Source organism: Electrophorus electricus, chromosome 13 (genome assembly GCF_013358815.1).
Source record: "Electrophorus electricus isolate fEleEle1 chromosome 13, fEleEle1.pri, whole genome shotgun sequence".
Lineage (NCBI taxonomy): Eukaryota > Metazoa > Chordata > Actinopteri > Gymnotiformes > Gymnotidae > Electrophorus > Electrophorus electricus.
In genome coordinates this window covers 21,762,478-21,786,621 of record NC_049547.1, presented here as the reverse complement: position 1 = coordinate 21,786,621, position 24,144 = coordinate 21,762,478, and the positions used below count along the sequence as shown (strand labels likewise).

The window sequence follows — 24,144 nt, the reverse complement described above, 5'->3', positions numbered from 1 at the left end:
AGTAAGGCCTCGCCCACATCCGTCGCTCCAGCTGTTAGAGCTGAACCGTGTCCGACTGTGTGGGAGAGCCTGTGTGCGCATTAGAGCACAGTCGTTAATCTAAACTGCTTTTAACAGATTGAGAGTATGTCTCAGAAAATGTCAAAACTTACATTTTGGGGGCGTAAATATTTATTTACTCAAGACTGTTAAATAACAGTCCAAAATTTTGAAATTGATGGTCAGATGTTCCTCGTATTTCAAGAGCCAGGAGCGTGTTTGTTCTTCTACAGGAACATTTGTACACCTTGAGATCTTCTCCTCTTTCTGATGTATGTCTGTGTTTCCAGTTCTGTGTTTCTGCTATTCTAAAGACAATTTCCCTCGCAATCAATAACTGTCTATTTATCCATCCATTAAATAAATGCCCTACACTTTGAACCCAGCCAGCAGGGGGCGATTACAGTCCTTCCCTGTAGTGACCCCTAGTGCAAAAGTGTCTTTTTTTCTGACTAGGGTTAGAATAAACTGAATAAGCCTGGGAACAGAAACCTTGTAAGCACATGTTATGAAATCTTTATACAGTTTTATTTTCATTAACAGGTTGACAAGCAGTTGAGATGTTAGAGAATACAGCTAGAATGCTGAAGAAATAGTCTGAATTAGCTAATGTTACCTTTGCATTAAATAAACCAAATTCATGTAGCAGACACTCTGTTAGCTGTCTAGCTAACGTAGATGACCTGTGAGCAGGCGGCTGGTGGTCCTGACAGTGGGAGGCATAAACGTGAATGATTTCTCAGTCCATCTTAGTCAGTGCTTTCAAAATTCTGGGCCACTGTCCTTAAATGCAGGAAAACCCACACTTAGATGAGGACCTTCGCTTTTGGCAGGAGAAGTTATGAGTATTTGCCTCATTAATGAATGGGTTTTCACTTTTATATTAACTCCATTTGGCCATGGAGCAAAATTTCACGCTGACGAGGTTTTCTTTTGCGTTTTGAAGCGTATAAACAGGAAATACGATTAGATGTGACTTTCAAAGATCGTTATGTTTTGGAACTGTTAAAAGAACAAAGACACCAACACAAAGCTAAAACGGAAAACCTTGAGTTTTAACTCGTGCTGCAATGATATGCAATTTTCCAGAACATTCCATCACCCTCCTACGTCTATATACAGCGCATGCAGCTCGAGTCCTGAGCATCCTGCAAGGTCCTGAGGGTTCCTAGCGGCTGTGGCCGAGTCCCGCTTGTGCTCAGCACGGCTGGTCCTGATACTGGCGCTCGGTGGCCGTAAAGAAGTCCTCCAGGACGCTGCGCAGGTACTCAAACGTGGGCCGGTTTTCTGGGATTTCTTCCCAGCACTTGGTCATGATGACGTAGAGGTCCTCGGGACAGTTGTCTGGCTGGGGCATTCGGTAGCCCCTTTCCAAGTTCTGGATCACCTCCGGATTGGTCATGCCTGAACGTGAAAGAGAGAGGTGGCCACAAAGAGTTTGAGGTGACCTGCAAAATATTTTATCCGTGCACTCACAATGTGCATTTAAGATTCCTTAAGTGTTGGCTGTTGTGTATCTGGATAAAGGATGTATACCTGGATAAGGGATTCTCCCATAAGTCACAATCTCCGTCAGCAGGACTCCGAAGGACCAGACGTCTGATTTGATGGAGAAGGTACCATAGTTTATGGCTTCGGGCGCTGTCCACTTGATGGGAAACTTGGCACCTTTACGGCAAGAATAACACGGATAGCACTCATGCAGTATTCAGACTCGCCAGGACCTTTCAATATCTCAGGTCTAATGATGGACCTGCAAAGTTTGAAGTAATAAGCAAAACTCCAATGCCTGAAACACCGAAATGTCATTTAATTCTAGTTACGCACGAGTCAGTGGACATCCTGGCCTGAGTTAGCCGACTCGTTGCTGAGGTGGTATGTAAATGACTGCGGCGTATTTGTGTCCTGTTGGGGGATGTGGGAGACGTTGCCCCGGCGCCTCACCTTCCCTGGCTGTGTACTCGTTGTTCTCAATGAGCCTGGCGAGGCCGAAATCCGCGATCTTGCAGATGAGCTCCTCGGACACCAGGATGTTGGCCGCACGCAGGTCCCGGTGAATGTAGTTCTTGTGCTCTATGTAAGCCATTCCATCTGCCACCTACAGAGGGCGGTAGAGCCGTAGTCATGTAGCTCTGCGTGTCCAGATGAGCGTCTTAGATATGTGTATCTTAGATATAAGTCCGTGTGAGAAGGAATGTATACGGTTTGTGAGTCGATCTTTGACTAATCTAAATACGACTATTTCTGTGGCATGTGTCAAGTATTAAATGGAGAAAGTAAGGGTGTGTGTGTGTTTGTGTCAGGGAGGATCCTGCTTCCTTTTCTTTGATCTTTGACATGTCACAATGCCCTCCACCCAGTTATCAGTTCATTTTCATTTTCACTCTTTCAACTCTCTCTAATGCTTCGTTTTCTGACGCCAGCCACCTGCATTTAAAGTTTACAACCTCGTACAATGATCCTGCAGGTTAACACGTTGTGTCCACAAACCACCACCCCAAAACTGACCCCAGATCACCTCAGGCTTTAGCCATTACAGCAGACTCAGGTTAGGAAGTCTGATCTAGGCTCCAACACAAACACAGGAGGGGTAGATCAGGTAAAATTGGCTCTTGTTCTGAAGAGTACGAGTGTGAGAAATATGTGTGTGCGTGCATCTACCAGCAGATGTATTGTATTTACAAAGGCTGAGCAGATAAGTGCTTGGTGACAAAGACCAAACATGACAGATATTCATCTCTGCCTTTAGCAGCAGAGATGGTTTTCAGAACACGCTGGTGTGTGTGTGGGTGATAGCAGAGTGCTGCTTGTGCATTTAAAAAAGACAAATATGCCCTGCTATACTTACACTTGTGCTTTAACACACAGTCCACACCATCTCAACTTCTTCCAAGCGGAACGTTCTCTACATCACATGATCAGAGTGGGGCCATGTGACCTTGCTCACCTCATAGCCATTAAACAACACTAAAACCTTCTCACAGTTCCTTCTACATCTACACAACTGCGCACTCACACTACTGTAGCAGGGCTCAAGTTCTTAATACCAGACACACACACACACACACACACACACACACACACACACACACACACACACAGAAAGGCTTAAAGGTTCTGAGCCTCTTATACATTATACTGAATGTTTGTGGTGTGGCTGTCGGTCCTCTTCTCTCTGCTGTGCAGAGGCTGGGTTAATCCGTCATGTGCTTCCCACAGAACTGGCTCATATGAGTGTAAGATTAGCGTTCTGAAGCCTGCCACTCAGAAGGCTTTGATGGGGAAAGTCCAGTAGGACAGTGGAGAGAGTGTGTGTAAGTGGTGTAAACAGGAGGCCTTTTGTCATTTGGTAAAGTGTGTGTGTGTGTGTGTGTGTGTGTGTGTGTGTGTGTGTGTGTGTGTGGGGTATGTGCTCCAGTAGACCTGCCAACACCTGACTAGATCCACCTCGTTCTCAGTGGAAAGAAACACCACAGTTACTGGGACCTGAAACCTTGACTTTGGTACAGTATTGCTGCAAGTGTAAGGTTCACAAGGATTAAGCCTGATTCTTCCCTGATCTTAAAGCCTGAGTCTTCAATGATCTTAAAGTGAAGGTTTGAATTGCTCCCTGACCCTTCAGTAAGTTCCTGTTAACCAGAGGACAACTTTTTGCTGCTGTATTTGGTCCGCAGGACATTGACGCTGGACTTGCCTGAGAAGCCATGTCGATCAGGGTGTTCATCTGCAGATTCGCTCCCTCGGCCGTCTTCAGAAAATCCACCAAGCTCCCTAGAGTTAAAGTGAACAGGAGCAGCACCAGTCACACCAAGTTCAGCAGTGTCCCAGCAAAAACACACAAACCTGCGTACGCTTTCGTGTATTTACAGTAAATGTTGCCACTGTGGGGCAGAAAGACAGAAAGACTGAAGAGATGAATAATTCTCTCCAGTATGAATCTGCCGGTCAAAGCTGTCCTTACAGGTGATAACAAGACCTTAAGTACAGTTGTAAATAGCAGAAGCACTTAAAATAGATTCTAAACGGAGAACACAACACTCCCGGGAAATCCTTTTGGTAATGCAAGATATTGTGTAGGCAGGGAGCGAATGTTTCCGAGAAATTACATGTCATGACATGAGTACTGGCCAGAGGTCACTGTCTGCACTGACTTTAGGAACTCCCTTTGGGGCACGGTTAAGGAAAAAGGACGCAGCCAGGAAAGCGCCCTTGGAGGAAATGGAACTCTGGTCCAGACACGTTAATTTGATATGGGGCGTTTGGGAGGGGAGGTCGTAGGTTAAGTTTAGCGAGGGAAACTCTGAGCATGGTTCTAAAGAGAGAGAGAGAGAGAGTTAAAACAGTCAACGACTGTTCCTTCAGATTCCTGAACCAACTGTGGCACTGGGCCCAGTGCGCTACCAGCCCCTCTTAAAAGGGCGACACAAAGCAGGACTCTTGACACGCAGGTCCCAACGCAGCTGCAGCCGTGTCTGTCTGAAGGGCCTTTTGTTGCCAGTCTCCACAGTGTGCGGGCTCTCAGGACTCCGAGTTTCGAAGGGAGGGAATGCCGTGTCTGGTTACACACCGGAGCACATGTGACGCGTGTTTACATGCTGTGCCACACGATAAGGGTCACAGGTGGCGGAGCCTGCCATTGTTACCATGGGGGAAAGTTATCATTATGGGATGCAGAAAGCTATTCATTGGAAACTGGCAACCATGGTGACACTTTCTGGGTTTTTGTGGTTGCTTGTCCACTCTCTCTATCTATCTATCTATCTATCTATCTATCTATCTATCTATCTATCTATCTATCTATCTATCTATCTATCTATCTATCTATCTATCTATCTATCTATCTATACATATATAAATATATGCGCTTCTGGGCTTCAATGCTTTTGTACACTGGCCTAAAGAACAATGGCCTTCTCTCGCTCTCTCTCTCTCTCTCTCTCTCTCTCTCTCTCTCTCTCTCTCTCTCTCTCTATGGGTGTGTTACTGATCTGTATTGTAGTGTAGAGGCTGTGTGTGTATAATAAACATTAGATCACGTTCATTCGTCCATGGAAGACCCAACACAACAGAAGAGAAGTGCACATTTATGTGTAAATCAGGCTGGGATAAGACCAGACAATGGGTTGTATTGCTTTCAGGGGCTGGCAGGGGAAACCACAGAGCGCAGCACACTGACCACAGCCCAGCTCTTCCCATAAATACAACCTAGAACTGATTTCAGTAAAGCGGCCTAAAGTTTCTGGGTTTGACATCATTAGCGGCACAATCGGAGCAGTGTGCTGTTTGGCAGGAGAGCACACACGTGCCCTGGACTAGATCTGTAACACTCCAACACTGTAACGCTCTGGAAGTTGACTGGCTTCTCTTAGCATAGTCTTGTGCTGAAGTTTTGTGGCAAACACGTACATCCTGCTCTGGGTTTGCTCGGGTTTCCTGTGCTCTGTGTGTGTGTGTGTGTGTGTGTGTGCACACATATGATATGATTAATAATGAATTATATTAACATTATTGTTTAAAAGATTAAAAATATAGATTCTTAAAAATGTGTTATCATTACTAATCATGAACATAAATATAAACTATGAGTGACACAGTAGGTGAGAAAGATTTCTAGAAAGGTTTTAACAAGTTGGCCCAGACATCTGGGTATGGAGGAGATTTCTGACCAGTAGGCCTGGCTTAGGGTTAGATTACACCTTCCTAACATGGCACACGGTCACATACAGACATGGTCTGCTGCTAGGGTCAAAAGTTAATAACCACATTTGAACCCTTAACAGAGGACTAAAACTTGAAAGAATGGCGAGAGAGAGAGAGAGAGAGAGAGAGAGAATCCACTTTAAATCGTCTGTAAATCGTATGTCTGCTATGTTGTCATGTGGTCTCAGTGGTCAGAGATGACCTGTCACGGTAAAGTCATATTGGCTTTGAAGTTGTTGTTTTTTTTTTAGATACGAACCTCACTTAGAAAAAGCAAAGCGAGCGAGTGACATCTGAGCAAAAGAAAAAGGAGGTTTTTGTTTGTTTGTGTGTGTGTGTGTGTGTGTGTGTGTGTGTGTGTGTGTTCTTAGCTATGAGGTGTTTTCGTTTCGACAGGAAGTAAGTGGTGTGGCATGTGCAGTGCTAGACTGGAACAAACGAACACACACACACACACACATATTCACGTTGTGTTCATTAACAGGAAGTGATGCATAAACAGTTGTGTATGTTCTGATAATTCCATATGGAAATTCCCAACTTCCAGACTACTGAGACGTGACTGCCCAGACATGATACTGGGATAGATAAGTCTGAACCAGACTGCGTTTCTCATATACGTTTCATCACCAGTTCAAGTCTAGACCATGATTACAATCATCTCTGTGTGTGTGTGTGTGTGTGTGTGTGTGTGTGTGTGTGTGTGTGTGTGTGTGTGTGGGGGTGGGCATGTCCTATTTAGTAATGACTATAAAAGCTAAACCTAAATCTCTCTCTCTCTCTCTCACACACACACACACACACACACACACACACTTCTATATCTTTCATAATATTTGTTAGTTTACCTTTCTCAGTTAATAATAGCATGACCAACTGGTTTACTTAAGGACATATAAACACATTAAAAGAGAAAAACGTCAGCAAACATTTATCTATTGCTTTACTTAAAATAAATATTCCTAATATAGTATCACTATAAGTAGGTTTTTAAAATGATTCTTATTTGACTAATTTAGAAATTAATGAAGGTAATCATCTTCATGTCTGACTGCTGTCTGATTACTCTCATGTTCATATCTGATTACTCATGTTTATATCGGATTACTCTCATGTGCATGTCTGATTACTCTCATGTTCATGTCTGATTACTTTCATGTTCATGTCTGACTACTCTCATGTTCATGTCTGATTACTCATGTTCATGTCTGATTACTCATGTTTATATCTGACTACTCTCATGTTTATATCTGACTACTCCCATGTTCATGTCTGATTACTCATGTTTATATCTGACTACTCTCATGTTTATATCTGACTACTCCCATGTTCATGTCTGATTACTCATGTTTATATCTGACTACTCTCATGTTCATGTCTGACTACTCTCATGTTTATATCTGACTACTCCCATGTTCATGTCTGATTACTCATGTTTATATCTGACTACTCTCATGTTTATATCTGACTACTCCCATGTTCATGTCTGATTACTCATGTTTATATCTGACTACTCTCATGTTCATGTCTGACTACTCTCATGTTCATGTCTGATTACTCATGTTCATGTCTGATTACTCATGTTTATATCTGACTACTCTCATGTTTATATCTGACTACTCCCATGTTCATGCCTGATTACTCATGTTTATATCTGACTACTCTCATGTTCATGTCTGACTACTCTCATCTTCATGTCTGATTACTCATGTTCATGTCTGATTACTCATGTTTATATCTGACTACTCTCATGTTTATATCTGACTACTCTCATGTTCATGTCTGATTACTCTCATGTTCATGTCTAACTGCTGTCTGAGCTTTGGAAATCTCCCTTTAGAAATCAGTGTAGGTTTTTTTTCAGTCTCTGTCTGTCTCTGTCTGTCATCCCCTCTCTGTCTATTTCTCTCTCTCCCTCTCTCTCTCTCTCTCTTTCTCGCTCTCTCTCATCTCACCATTTTCCATGAACTCTGTGATGATGTAGATGGGCTCTTGCGTCACCACGGCAAAGAGTCGTACGAGTCGTGGGTGCTGAAGGTTCTTCATCAGGTTGGCCTCCGCCAGAAAGGCCCCGATAGACATTGTGCCCTGCTTGAGACTCTTAATGGCGACTCTCCGGTTGTTGTTGTACAGACCTGCTCAACAGATGGAACACATAGACACGTGGTATTACTGAACTGGGAAACTCAAAATTTTCCTAACAATGAAAGAGACATTATCCTTCATTTATGAAAAATGACAATATATGTTCTAACTGTAGCAATATTGTCCTAGGTGAAGAGGTTCTTTCCCTTTCGAAATACTTCCTTACGCCTTAAACACACTTAAGGCTCTGGGTTCTTCTGCACTGAGATTCTTCACACAGAGACCCTGACCTACAGTGAACTCTGCTCTGTCCATATCACCATACTGAGGTGCAAAAACCAAACCTGGATGAAGTATAGCTCTGTCTCTCTGTGTGGGAAACATCACTTCTCAGATATTGTGCTTATGCAAAACCAATCGCAAGAAAATTAGGGAAAATTAATTTGTTTTTGTTTCATTATTTATGGATTTCCAAGCATATGTTCTTATTTATAATAGCCCCATTCATGGTGATGGGGATAGATCGGAAACCAAAAATTGTTGAAAGGTATCAGGACAACCAACCCGGTTGCCATGGTAGCAACAAAGAGGAAGTAGTCGACACAAACACCATATCCAGGTCCGTCCTCACACAAGGTGCTTCCCTCTGTTCTGCAGCCTGTGCTGGGATCGGGAATGGCTAACAAGAATGGAGAAAAGCCTCATTTGCACAATCACCGACATGGAGGGTTGCCATAGCATCCGTATCGACATCATTGTCACACCGGATGATTCCCGTGTGGGGCCATGCAACAAAAGAGATCAGACAGATAGGAGAAAATGTCCGGACTGCTCCTGGAAATGGTACACACAAATTCTAGGAACGTTCACCATGATACTCGTGGACCAGTGAACTGTAAACGGAGTCTGAACATGTGAGACCACGCCAGGATCCGGAGAGCCAATCAAATTGGCTCTTCAGCCCCCAGTTCCCATTCTGTCCTAACATGTACAAATGTATGCAAATGTATGCAAATGTATGCAAATGTATGTGCAGGATAAACAGCTTCTTTGTTTACACTGTAGTAGGAATAATCTAAAACAACAATCTTCTCACTTTCTTTTGAAGCGTAGCTCCAGGGCAGCTGATTCAGACAGACGGCCTCCCGGTAACACAGCCGACATGTCGTTAAACGCTCTGCTGAGGATGAGTGTGAAGTGTGTTTCATTAATGTAGCCAGCCAGGTTTCCCAGAAGTCAAGGCACTCTCCAAACAGGTGGTCTTAAGCAGCAGGCTTATGTGACTTTAAGAGAAATCACGCTTTTTGGAAATACCCTCTTGGCATTCCAGATGTGTGGCCTCTTGTCTGAGCTTGTGGTAACAGAGGACATACGTTTGCTGATTTATTCATGCCTATTTAGATCCAGACCTCCATCAGTTAGCACCACTGATAACCAAACCCCCTGCCCCCCCCCAGATTAAACTTCAGAATTGGACATCTGCTCTGTCGCGCCCACTGCTACACACACACGCACACACACACACACACACACACACACACTGCACCTTCCCCACTCCGAACCCCTGATTATTGAGTCCAGTGGCGTGTGTTGTTCCTCTCTGCTGTTACTGGATGCCCTGAGTGTTTCCCGCCGCTCCACAGCGTTCCAGTTCCTCCGGGGTGAGCTGCCAGCACTCCTCTTCTGTGCTTCCTTTGTTTCTTTATTACGGAGAATAAAGACACTCCAATTCGTGGCCTGGCATCTCGCCACCTCCACCTCCTGTCACTCTGTTGTGTTCAGGACTTTTCAGGTGTCTGGTTTTGACAAAGCAACACGCAGGCTAGGAGAGACTACACCGCTCCCAACACAGTGTCCACCACGGTCAGGTGCTTTGTGGTAGACGGTACTATTAAAACCTTCCCAACCAGACGGAACTTCGTGTTCCAGGAAACTTCTGACGGTGCAGAGCAAAACGTCAGAGCAAAGCCAAAACCTTGTAGATGAAACAGGAATGTTGAGAGGCCGGTAAACTCAACTAACGTGGCCCCGTTCACAACCGCTGGAGAATGAAGGTTACAGTTGAGGTCTTCAGTGAAAGAAACGCTCTGGTGGCATGTGGTGGTCTTGGCGGAGGGACACTCACCCATCCACACCTCTCCAAACTGGCCCTGACCCAGTCTCCTCTCCAGCTTGAGGGACTCGCGTGACACCTCCCACTCATCCTGCCACCACGGCTTCTGGGGCACCCGCGTCTGGCACGGCTTCAGTAGACGCGTGCACAGGCCGTCGGCGTCGCCTACGGAGAGAGAGAGGGGACACACGGCAAGTGACAGTTAGAGATATGGGGAGACAGCACATGGAGAGACAGAGAGAGACAGCACATGGAGAGAGAGAGAGACAGCACATGGAGAGAGAGAGACAGCACAGAGAAAGACAGCACATGGAGAGACAGAGAGAGACAGCATGGGGAGAGAGAGAGACAAGCATGGGGAGAGACAGCACAGAGAGACAGCACATGGAGAGAGAGAGACAGCATAGAGAGAGACAGCACATGGAGAGACAGAGAGAGACAGCACATGGAGAGACAGATCATGGAGAGACGGATAGAGACAGCACATGGAGAGACGGATAGAGACAGCACATGGAGAGACAGCACATGGAGAGACGGATAGAGACAGCACATGGAGAGACGGATAGAGACAGCACATGGAGAGATGGATAGAGACAGCACATGGAGAGACAGCACATGGAGAGACAGAGAGAAAAGGAAAGAACCCCCCCCCCCCCCCCCCCCCCCCCCCCCCCCCCCCGCAAAAAATGGTCCCCACTGTGGCTGCTAAATGATTTGGGTGGGAACTTACGTGAGTAATGTTTGACCAGCTCAGACAGGCAGCTGAAGGAGATCTTGCTGGTGATGTAGAAGCCACCAGCGTCTAAGTTCCGGATCCTGTAGTGCTTGATGACATCGCCCTGATTTTGATCCAGATCTCGCACTGACAGAGAGAAACTACCTGCGAAATGGCAGGCATTCTCCTTTAAATCATTGTGTGATTTACTGCGATGGTGCAGGAATTAGAACTGTGTTACCCATAGTACTCAACGATACATTATCTAATGCACACAGATACGTAAAGAAAAGGCTCATATGTCAGTCAAATCCAGTGGGACACTAGAGAAACGCCTTTATGCTTAAACTCGCTGGTGGTTGGGTCAGACGTTTTCCAGATATATGCCTGAGGGATAGTTTGGAATGATCTCATGGACAATCCCCAGACTATTACCACTGAAACTCGCATGATCCCAGGATCTCAAAGGAGAGACCAATCAGAAATGTTCCTCTGGCTCACCATGGTCACTGGTTATAGTTGAAGCATCGATTAAGTGATTGAAGAACTGGAGGTGCCTTTCCAGTTTTAGCAGCTTCAGTTCAGTCCTTTAACATACCTGTGCTCAGCCGTGCTCAGCAGTGTCTCTGCGCCCACTCACCTGGGGTGGTCTCACTCTCCCGGACCAGGAAGGAGCCTTGTGTGTTGCCTGGAGCCAGCAGGAGCCTCATGGCATCATTCCTGGAGAGGTTCTTAAAAAACCAGCTGTAAGGCAAAATCACGAGACACCTTCAGACAGGAGCATGAGACACTACAGCCCCGCCCTCGGCCTGACCCGTCAGACCCCATGCTTAGCCTGAGTCGTTTGACCCCGCCCTCGGCCTGACCCCTTAGACCCCGCCCTCAGATATCCTAATTGTGAATGTAGTAATTATGGATTTTAAACTCCAGTCTTAGAGATCTTAACAATATTACATTCTTACATTCATACCAATAATGTCCCTGTTGGAAGATGACATTTTGTGAACATTTCACAAAATCTCAAAATGCAATTTCAAGCATTTTTCCTATCACCATTTATATTTCATACAAGAAATATTGCAGATCAAGCACTGACTCTTTCAGCTTCATTGTAAATTCACTTCAGAACATTTTGAGAACTTGGTCTACAATGGTTTTGATATGGGCACCAGTCCCTAAGTTACCAGTAGAAACCACTCCAGTACTCACTTGATGTGAATATTGAACTAATTTTGGACTTTCTTTTGTGTGGAATGGATGCTCGATTCATGCTAGCTACCCCTGAGCTGGGCATGCTAGCTACCCCTGAGCTGGGCATGCTAGCTACCCCTGAGCTGGACATGCTAGCTACCCCTGAGCTGGGCATGCTAGCTACCCCTGAGCTGGACATGCTAGCTACCCCTGAGCTGGGCATGCTAGCTACCCCTGAGCTGGACATGCTAGCTACCCCTGAGCTGGGCATGCTAGCTACCCCTGAGCTGGGCATGCTAGCTACCCCTGAGCTGGGCATGCTAGCTACCCCTGAGCTGGACATGCTAGCTACCCCTGAGCTGGACATGCTAGCTACCCCTGAGCTGGGCATGCTAGCTACCCCTGAGCTGGACATGCTAGCTACCCCTGAGCTGGGCATGCTAGCTACCCCTGAGCTGGACATGCTAGCTACCCCTGAGCTGGACATGCTAGCTACCCCTGAGCTGGGCATGCTAGCTACCCCTGAGCTGGACATGCTAGCTACCCCTGAGCTGGGCATGCTAGCTACCCCTGAGCTGGGCATGCTAGCTACCCCTGAGCTGGACATGCTAGCTACCCCTGAGCTGGACATGCTAGCTACCCCTGAGCTGGGCATGCTAGCTACCCCTGAGCTGGACATGCTAGCTACCCCTGAGCTGGGCATGCTAGCTACCCCTGAGCTGGACATGCTAGCTACCCCTGAGCTGGGCATGCTAGCTACCCCTGAGCTGGACATGCTAGCTACCCCTGAGCTGGGCATGCTAGCTACCCCTGAGCTGGGCATGCTAGCTACCCCTGAGCTGGACATGCTAGCTACCCCTGAGCTGGGCATGCTAGCTACCCCTGAGCTGGGCATGCTAGCTACCCCTGAGCTGGGCATGCTAGCTACCCCTGAGCTGGACATGCTAGCTACCCCTGAGCTGGACATGCTAGCTACCCCTGAGCTGGGCATGCTAGCTACCCCTGAGCTGGACATGCTAGCTACCCCTGAGCTGGGCAGGCTAGCTACCCCTGAGCTGGGCATGCTAGCTACCCCTGAGCTGGACATGCTAGCTACCCCTGAGCTGGACATGCTAGCTACCCCTGAGCTGGGCATGCTAGCTACCCCTGAGCTGGACATGCTAGCTACCCCTGAGCTGGGCATGCTAGCTACCCCTGAGCTGGGCATGCTAGCTACCCCTGAGCTGGACATGCTAGCTACCCCTGAGCTGGGCATGCTAGCTACCCCTGAGCTGGACATGCTAGCTACCCTCTCCCTTTATCCCACCCCCTCAACTGGAACCATGGCAAGTGAGTTTCCAGCCCTCGCTAAATTTGCTGTGTGGCATGAAAGTTAAATAAATTTTTGGGGTGGTGGTTCTTTGGTTGGGTTAACATGGTGAATGGTTTTAGCAAAAGTATATTATGTCATGGTTTCCCTGTCATGCTCGTTGGATGTCTATAGAAGTGGAACAAAACACAATGCAACACTGAAAATAAAAACTTTATCCTCTGACAAATGACACTGCAGGCATTTATTTAACAAACACTAAGAGTTTATCTGGACTCACAATGGATTTCTAAGGATCACAAAACTGCCTGTGATGCACACATCACACCTGTCCTTCACCAACACACACATACTGCACACATCACACCTGTCCTTCACCAACACACACATACCGCACACATCACACCTGTCCTTCACCAACACACACATACCGCACACATCACATCTGTCCTTCACCAACACACACATACTGCACACATCACACCTGTCCTTCACCAACACACACATACCGCACACATCACACCTGTCCTTCACCAACACACACACCGCACACATCACACCTGTCCTTCAGTAACACACACATACTGCACACATCACACCTGTCCTTCAGTAACACACACATACCGCACACATCACACCTGTCCTTCACCAACACACACATACCGCACACATCACACCTGTCCTTCAGTAACACACACATACTGCACACATCACACCTGCCCTTCACTAACACACACATACCGCACACATCACACCTGTCCTTCAGTAACACACACATACCGCACACATCACACCTGTCCTTCACCAACACACACATACCGCACACATCACACCTGTCCTTCAGTAACACACACATACTGCACACATCACACCTGCCCTTCACTAACACACACATACCGCACACATCACACCTGTCCTTCACCAACACACACATACTGCACACATCACACCTGCCCTTCACTAACACACACATACCGCACACATCACACCTGTCCTCCAGTAACACACACATACCGCACACATCACACCTGTCCTTCACCAACACACACATACCGCACACATCACACCTGTCCTTCACCAACACACACATACCGCACACATCACACCTGTCCTTCACCAACACACATATACTGCACACATCACACCTGTCCTTCACCAACACACATATACTGCACACATCACACCTGTCCTTCACCAACACACATATACCGCACACATCACATCTGTCCTTCAGTAACACACACATACTGCACACATCACACCTGTCCTTCACCAGCACACACATACTGCACACATCACACCTGTCCTTCAGTAACACACACATACCGCACACATCACACCTGCCCTTCAGTAACACACACATACCGCACACATCACACCTGTCCTTCAGTAACACACACATACCGCACACATCACACCTGTCCTTCAGTAACACACACATACCGCACACATCACACCTGTCCTTCACCAACACACACATACCGCACACATCACACCTGTCCTTCAGTAACACACACATACTGCACACATCACACCTGTCCTTCAGTAACACACACATACCGCACACATCACACCTGTCCTTCAGTAACACACACATACCGCACACATCACACCTGTCCTTCAGTAACACACACATACCGCACACATCACACCTGCCCTTCAGTAACACACACATACTGCACACATCACACCTGCCCTTCAGTAACACACACATACCGCACACATCACACCTGTCCTTCAGTAACACACACATACCGCACACATCACACCTGTCCTTCACCAACACACACATACCACACACATCACACCTGTCCTTCAGTAACACACACATACCGCACACATCACACCTGTCCTTCAGTAACACACACATACCGCACACATCACACCTGTCCTTCCTTATATTGACCTTCTTAATCTCATGTTCTTGTTCCTCCCTGTCGTTGTGAGCTCATTAATTTATTCTGTCCATCTCTGACACTTACATTCTCTACCTCTGATCTTCTGGTCTTCTTACTGTCCCACAAACTTGACTCCCAACTAAGCCTCCTTATCTTAACCATGGGTGGTAGATCTTTCAGTACTGGGCTCCTAAACTCAACCAATGGCTGGTAGATCAGTTCTGGTGGTCATGAACTCTCCCTCAAAATCTCTCCACAACTGTTCTACTGTCTTCTTTAATATTTTCTCAGATCTTTTGTCTTTATTGCTCAATATTCTTCCCAGGGTTTTGCCCCTCCAAACCCCCTCCCAGTGTAAGGTGTCCTTGGGTTTGTGAAAGTCCATATAGAAATTGAACTTAGTATTAGCATTTATTGTCTTTACTCTCCCTCCCATTCTTACATACCTGGCTCAACTGGTAATGAGGTCACTAGCTGCTCTGCACGTGTTGAACTGTGCAGTGCTGTGCGCTTCCTAACCAACTAAAGGTTAACCAGACAAAAAGTGTGTGTGTGTGTGTGTGTGTGTGTGTGTGTATGTTGGGGTGAGCATACAGAGGATGTGATGTAGCTCATGCGCCAAACCTCTGAATATGTGTGTGTGTGTGTGCTTGTGTGTGTGAGAGAGAGAGAGAGAGAGAGACAGAGAGAGAGAAAGAGAGAGAGAGCGAGAAAGAGAGAGTGTGTTGGGGGGAGCATACAGAGGATGTGATGTAGCTTATGTGCCAAACATCTGAGTATGTGTGTGTGTGTGCCTGTGAGTTTAATTTTATGCATGCCCTGCTATTTTGTATTTACACTTTTGTGTAAATCTGTTTATCAGGATGTACTAGTTTAGCAAATATTCCATTTGAATCGGTTGTTTGTTTTTCTTTCTTTCTGCAAGTTTTCGGGCTGAACAAAATGTCCCTCCATCCTGTAAAGAGAGATGAAACTAACCAGGAAGGCAGCATGGAAGCCGCCCGCGTCTGCGTGTTGCTGCAGTACCCGGTCAGCCTGAGCAGGGCCTAGTTTTGAGACGATGGGGCATTTTATTCCATAGGAACCGTGTTTTTCTTTACCGCCTGAGGGTTTAGAGAACGGCAGCCCCATAACTGAGACACGCTAAATTTCATAACGGGCCTAGTTTTGAGACGATGGGGCATTTTATTCCATAGGAACTGTGTTTTTCTTTACCGCCTGTGGGTTTAGAGAACGGCAGCCCCATAACTGAGACACGCTAAACTTCATAACGGAATCATTCACATGAATCATCTCCCCCATCTATGAGGGAAGCCTTGCACATCCCACGGCTGCAGTAAGGTGGGGGGGAGGGTACTCACTAGCTTCCTGCCCTTGCGTGCCTGTTGTGCGCTGACATTTCTGAGTTGCTTCAGAGGAGCTGAGTTTTTTTTTGTGTGTGTGTGTGTGTGTGTGCATGAATGCATGTGTGTGTGTGTGTGTGCATGAATGCATGTGTGTGTGTGCATGTGTGTGTGTATGCATGCATGCATGTGTTTGTGCATGTGTGTGCACATGCATATACTCGTGTGTGTGTGTGTGTGTGTGTGTGTGTGTGTGTGTGTGTGTGTGTGTGTGTGTGTGTGTGTGTGTGCGTGTGTGTGCGTGCATGCATGCACCAAGTCATTCACCCTTCTGTTTCCATGCTGTTGGGTTTGGCCACGAAGTTGCGTGGTATGTATCCCTTCTGTCCAGTCAACAGGGACTCGGCCATGTACCACTCTGGATCGTCTCTGAGTGGGAAACAGAGTGACCACAGTCCACAATGCCACTCAGACCGAACCAAAACACTCATCTAAAAAACCTGAACCCAAATGAGTTCACACAGTAAAACATTACTGAACAGGCACTTGGTGAAAATCCCTAGAAAGATTTTTTGAGATCTGAACTTTTACAGATTGCACCTTCCACAGATGTAGAGTACAGCAAGGCAAATTTTCAAACGAGGATGTAGAGTATAAAGTTAACGAGAGAATAACTTTTGGTTTGTACCTCCCCTGTGTGTCAGAAGACAAACAATCAAAGAGGGAGAACAGTTCTTGTCTTAATCTTTGCAACTTTAAAATGTTTTATGTAGATTCACAGGAATCAGTGATGGTGCATATTCATGAGGGAAATGAGAGAAAAGCCTATCTGTTCCAAGCTTCCAATGGTTTCCGCGACCTCATAGCAGAGCGGAGGGAGATCTTACTCAGTCAGAATCTTCATCTTCTCGCCTTTTTCGAAGCCCAGGTCATCACTGTGGCAAGGTTTATAGCTGTACATGGCCACCACCAACTTATCTGAAACGCACCGACCGCCACAAGAGTTATTTAGTCTCTCGATGAATTTACTGAAAGGAATTAATCAGCTAGTCAGGGACCAGAGATGAAGAGAGATTTTATTAGTGAGAGATCATTAAGACACAATGCCCACCCATGTGAGTGAGAAACATTTAATTCAGACCAGTGGTGGACATCTTGTACAGGTGTGTGATGAGAAGCCAAACAGGTACATGTAGAATACGTCATTGAAGTGTGTGAAATACCAGCACTAAAGGATAGTTAATCCACAGACGTGTGAAGGGCATCTAATCTGGGTTTGTGATGGGATATGTAATCCATGTGTGTGAGAAATATTCCAAGAAACGGAGGGAACGGACCCACCTGGAAGTGGGGAGAGGGGAGGAGCTGTGTAGTTGGAGATGATCGGACTCTTGACATCATACATCTGGAAAAAAAGCAAGAAATGAAGAGAGAGAATGACAGAAGAGGGAGAAAGAGAAATGTTATTCCACAGAAGCACAAGATGCTTGATGTAGTGCACAGATCAGGCACCACGGTGCCAAGCTTCTCTGGGTACGAGACACGCGCCAACTCGGACGTGTCTACTGCCCCGCAGGGTACCTCCAGATCTAACCTAACTCCCCTGATCCGCTCCCTAACGTCTGCAGTACCACCGGAACATCAGAGCCAGCAGGGTAGGAAGTCAACCCGCATGAATCTCGTCAGTGTACGCAGAACATAAACTTCTGTGGATCTCACAGCACAGCGGTTTGGTGCGAAAGGTTCTGAGATAGCTGAACAAGCGTCGCTTTCTAACCTCAGCCCTTTATCAGCAGAACAGATCTTAACGACAGAGCTGCTTTTTGGGAGACTGGCACGGTGCCCATGGTGCCCAACTGTCATTTCCCTGAAGATAAAGAAGAGGGGAACTGTTTTCCAGCTCTTACGAAACATAAACAACCAAAATCAAACAACAACATCCACCATGCACGGTGTCACGAATGGCCACCCTCCTGACATCCTTGTTTCCGTGTTTCCTGGTCGTGTCTGTTTTCCTGGTTCCTGGCTGTTCCATTCCATGGTTTCGTCTTCTCTGTCCCTCGTTTGGTTTTCCACACCTGTCGCTCATTTCTGGTCTTGTTAAGTTCATGTATTTAAACCCTTGATACCTGTGTGTTGGCTGTTCATTCTTTAATGGTGAGCGGTGAGGCAGCGGACACGTGTGCGGAGAAGAACGACATTTATTCAGGGCAAATCCAGAATCAGAGTCGTTGTAGTAGTCCAGGGTCATAGAGCCAACACGGAGAGCACAGGGAAACGTGATTAAACAAACAAAACACACGAAGGCAAACAGGGGAAACAGGCTATAACAGATACGAGGAAGAACTCTGAGACTAACAAACACGAAGGCTAGGAGTACAAAAATCACATCCATTCATTCACATGCAATGAACAGCCAACACACAGGTCTTTCTTAAATGATCATTTGTTAAATTATAATTTAACAGTAGTCAGATTTAAGTGAAAGAAGCATGTGGGGCACTCACACAGTAGTGGAGTGGTTACACACACACACACACACACACACACACACCAGTCCAGCTGCCTACCCCACTGTGTGTCTGGGGCCCTCTCTACCCCACTGTGTGTCTGGGGCCCTCTCTACCCCACTGTGTGTCTGGGGCCCTCTCTACCCCACTGTGTGTCTGGGGGGGCCCTCTCTACCCCACTGTGTGTCTGGGGCCCTCTCTACCCCACTGTGTGTCTGGGGGGGCCCTCTCTACCCCACTGTGTGTCTGGGGCCCTCTCTAACCCACTGTGTGTCTGGGGGGGCCCTCTCTAACCCACTGTGTGTCTGGGGCCCTCTCTACCCCACTGTGTGTCTGGGGGGGCCCTCTCTACCCCACTGTGTGTCTGATGTTGAAGTATCATGGATAACTGCAGAGGTGTAAAATTAGAGACGCTGGTGAATGCACTACAGCACTGAAACTAGAAAAACACCAACTACCAAAGAAAAGTGATGTAATAGGAAAACTAATGTTTAGTAATTGTAAAAATAATATTGTTTAGTAATAGGAAAACTAATGTTTTTTCACCTCCCTTCATTTTCCACAGTGGAAACGATTATGCTGAAATTACACACACACACACTCTCTCTCTCTCTCTCTCTCTCTAATTCTCTCTCTCTTACTCTCTCTCTCACACACACTCTCATTCTCTCTCTCTCTCTTTCTCACACACACACACATGCACACACACATGCACACACACACACACACACACACACACACACACACACTCATCCTCGTACATTCACTCACACCCACACACACACACACACACACACTCATGATCTCTCTCTCACATGTACACACACATATACACACACACTTACATGGTTCCCAGGTGGAATTGGACAGTTGCATTGCTCACAGATCTCATCATCAGGATGGTAGGAGAATTCATCAGCAGAATCGTAGGAGCTACAGTTCCCCATGGTCTCTGCAGCAAGACAGCGACAGTCAAGCCCTCGTTTAGAAACGTTTTTACTTCACCCTCAGTCACAAGCTGTACTTTCACTGTGTTTCCTGTCTGGAATACACTAGACAGTAAAAAGACTTTTTATTGAAATTCATTGTTCTTCATTCTTATTTCTGTTAGTTACAGGGAACGTAAATACACGCGGCCACTCATCCCCAAACAAAGCATATTTAAATTAAATACTGTGTTGATAAAAATAAAATTACACAATCATATAATTACTTTAAAACAGCCACTATTCAACTCCTACATGTTCCCCAGCTAAGTCAATGAAAAAACTTTATTGGGAGCACATCTTTTATGGTGGAGCACAAGTTCTCTGCAGATCACAGAGACGGATGTGGTGTCTACACGTTCTTGCGTTCTCGTTGTCTTTGTCTTGTTTAACCACTGAAAAGATAATAGTGCATGAGACTTTCTTTACTGAAATAAGTGCAAAAGTACATCATTTCTGAAGTGGACTGTAACTGTAGCCATAGGTGTGAAAAACAGGCCACCCAACAGACTGGACCTCTCTACAAGAACACTGTGCTGCTCTGGACTGCTCTTAATGACATGAAGTGTGTGTTGTTAATGAAGAAAGTTTGTGTTGTGTTCAATCCAGCATTTACAGGCGACAGAATGTGGGAGCTGAGTGCATTGGCATCCACGTTTGTGATCGTTATAATATGTTTGCATTCAAGACGTCGCACATATATTAACGGGTACATTTGTTTTTCGGTTCGACGCATATTTCTGTGTCATGAACATCACACATTTTCACTCGTGATTCCTGGTGCCTGAATGTACATGAGGAGTCCGGGCCTGTGACAGCGTGAGAAAGTTCCCTGTGGTGTCAGGGAAAATGGGAAAAACACTTGCTGGAGACTGACAGCAGAGGCAGAAGTTTCCATAGATACTCGGCTATATCTCAGCTCACATCTTGGGAGAAATAAAAGCAATATTATTGCTAAATCTTCCGCTGCAGATTTTAATTGCAGCATTTGTCAGAATTAACAGATTTTAGCGATAATTTCTCCGGAATATGTTCGGTTTATTCTCAAAGGTTAGCCTACTGAGGTCAGCAGCATTCTCTGCTGTATATTAGAGACAAAACACAAGGGTGCGAAGCACCGCGAGGCACTCCGGCTGGGACTCGCTCATTGCTGCGTGCGCTACTTCTGCTTGCTTGTTCCCTCCTGGGTCGCGTGCAAGCATTTGTTCCTCTCAGTACCAGCTACACAGGTCGTGTTTTTATGAAAATATGCAATAAAACAGATGCAAAGGTCAGGCCCTCTGGACTCATACTGACACTTGCAGAGCATCACAGAGCGCTAGTCACACGCAGAGGATCCTCGACGGCACGTGCCCTGTTGTGCACACTGGGACACCAGGTAAAGAACTGCTCACGCCCACCGAGACTAATCACACACACACTGAGACCTAAGCTGCTGAACTGACACCATAGTAATGGAAAAAAATCGGGAAGAACCCATCATGGCTGACGTGCCAGAAGATGCGATTACAGCCGGGCTTCCCGAAAGCATGAGTGCTAAAGGAACTGCCCAAGGTAGCTCACCAGGCACCCACGGGTGTAGTTTACAAAACCATCACACCCTCACATTAAACCGAGAAAGGTTATTGCAGTCATCAAAATGTAAGCTGCTTTGTTTGGGGAAAACCAGACTCAAAGGCAACAGACATTTTGAAGAGTAATAATAGCACATTTAAGATTCCTTATTTTGTCAGGGACTACACTCTTTTTTTTTTTTTTTACAAATTTTATCAAGGATGTATAATTAATTTAGGGCTATTTTAGTCCAATATGTATTATCCAAATTTGTACGTTTGTGTGTTTTCAGTAGAATATCTAGAGATGTGTAGTAGTATTGCAAGGTTCCTGTTCTTTAAACAATTTTTGAAAAACCAAACGTTTAATCTTCAAACAGCACATCTGTTTAAACAGTCGTGGGTTGCCAGATGGTTGTGACGGTTTTCAACCCACTTTACGGATTCAGGGAGTGTCCATGCTTCTAAAGCTGAAATAGTGGAGGATTTTTCATTAGCTTTAAGAGAGTAATAACATATAAACACTGAGTGTGAATACTTCAAAATGCAAGAGAATTATTTTATTATTAAATATATATATATTCATATCTTGATCATAGATTCATATCGTGGAGACTAAAAACATTTCATTTCTCTTTGTCGCTCTTGCACAAATCTGTAAATATAATAATCAATAATCAAGGTGAGGAAAAGACCCGCGTTGATTAGTGTTTGGAATGGTGGTATTTGGTGTTTCCTTGGTAACAGTCTGTCTGTCTCAGTCTTTGGGATCATGTTAGTGCCAGTGCCAGTCACAATCTTGTTAGGAAGGCTTTATTTGTGTTTTTTAAGCTGTCATTAATTTCTTCGTTTGTACGTCACTAGCCAGAATACTTGTCAGCAATGATTTTGCTTCCTGCATAAACGCCTGTTTGTTATTTAGTTTTGCCCGCTGAATCCAAACATGTTTTCACAATTCCTCTGTCTTTAGTTTATTCCAGTATATTAACGCATGAAAAGGAAAGGCAGAACCAAGGAACGTGGAGGCCTGTGTGTTAGAGGACTACTGCTGGACACTGAAGAGGGACGTTCCTGAGGTCCGACAGGCAAAACACAAGAACTGTACATTTGAGAAGAAATCTGGACCTTTTTAAGCGTAATAACAGCCTTACTGATGAAAAAGTAGTACGTGTAATTTACACACTTAAAAAACATGATAGAAAAATTCTAAAAACAGATTTGAATTAAATGTAAATCGCTCTTGTTTAGAAGTCCGTTTAGTTTGCGAAGCAAAAAAAGTTTTAATTTTGTTGCCCAGTGAATTATTCAAAATGTATTATTTTTTATTTCTATAAATACATTTTTTGACTTTTATAAAGGCCATAATATTTCGTTGTGTTTTCTCAGCGCGGCTAAGATCAGCTTGCTTAGCCGTGGTGCCTGATTAAGGTGTCTGATTAAAGCATGCTTTTCTCAGCGTGGCAGAGATTAGCTTGCTTAGCCGTGGTGTCTGATTAAGGTGTCTGATTAAAGCATGCTTTTCTCAGTGTGGCAGAGATCACGATGAACCCTGTGGTCTGATAAAGTTCCCTCAGGCTCCTGCCTCACAGCCTGTCTGATTAAGAATCTGACAAACAGATCCAGCTCGAATGTCATCTTCATAATAAACAGATTTTCTCACTCATCTCAGGCAGTGAGCTTCTCTGCTACTGTAAAGAGTAGAGTAACCTGGGCCTACCTGTGAAGGAACAGCCACTGATGAGGTCAAGTGGAGGGTTCAGATTTCATAGATGGACAACTCTGGACTACGTCCTCATATTCGAAGCTTCTAATTTTTCTGATTTTCTGATATTTCGCAAAACTCGTGGAGGGAAGGACGTTCCGCAGGGGGCCGACACAGCGTCGCTCAGCTTCACGGAGGTGTGGACCATGAGCTACATCACATCCTCTGTATCTTCTAGTGATACTAAACTCAGCACTTTGTTGCGTTCTCTCTCTCTCTCTCTCTCAAAGACACGCACGCACACACACACACGCACGCGCGCGCCACAGTTGTGAAAGGATAAGAGCTTGAAGGGCTTCCTGTCGTTGTGTGCGCACTGAGCAGATCTTGCAGGTGCCTTTTCACGCAGCTGCGTGTAGGAAAACGTTACACACCTTTTAAAACCAGGTTAGAATTGAGTTTTATAGAGTTTGGGCTGGGGCCTCCACGCTGTGCAGAGACAGGCTGCGTTACCTGAAACAGCACTGGCGAGCTCAGACTCAAAACACCAGAAAACCGCACAGACATCTGAAAACCCTTGTTCTGGTTGGCAGTGGAAATATGAGAACTTCTTAAGGAGAACAGCAAGGAAACCAGAAAAAAAAGATATATATATATATATATATATATATATAAATAAAACATCTGCAATCTGCATATTGCTACAATATGACTATTGTTGCAATCTTTTTTCACATTAGAACAGTAACTAGAAGATTATTTTAATTTAACATGCGTTATTTCTATATATTAATGTCTTTTGATTTCCCACCAAGTAATATACTTTTGTATATGTGTTCTCTCTCTCTCTCTCTCTCTCTCTCTCTCTCTCTGTAGACCACACTCTTTGTTGTGGTCTCAGTTTGTAGGTATTTGTAGACAGGAAGTAGGCAAAGGCAGATGCAAGAAATTAGCTACTTACTGTGAGAGGAAGGCTTAAACTTGAACTCTAACCTCACAA

The 24,144-nt window shown here is 45.5% G+C and overlaps 1 protein-coding gene across 1 annotated transcript; it reads right to left on the bottom strand.

Moving 5' to 3' along the window:
- Positions 1–545: 545 nt before the first annotated feature.
- On the bottom strand, positions 546–23,449 carry lck (LCK proto-oncogene, Src family tyrosine kinase). Its single transcript, XM_035533014.1, has 13 exons — positions 23,160–23,449; positions 19,749–19,855; positions 17,735–17,798; positions 17,281–17,371; positions 16,721–16,822; positions 11,293–11,396; positions 10,668–10,817; positions 9,950–10,102; positions 7,695–7,874; positions 3,734–3,810; positions 1,984–2,137; positions 1,576–1,707; positions 546–1,443 (listed from the first exon to the last, which is right to left on the bottom strand). The coding sequence occupies exons 2-13, from the start codon at positions 19,848–19,850 to the stop codon at positions 1,238–1,240; spliced, it is 1,515 nt and encodes a 504-aa protein (XP_035388907.1). The 5' UTR covers positions 19,851–19,855; positions 23,160–23,449; the 3' UTR covers positions 546–1,237.
- Positions 23,450–24,144: the final 695 nt, after the last annotated feature.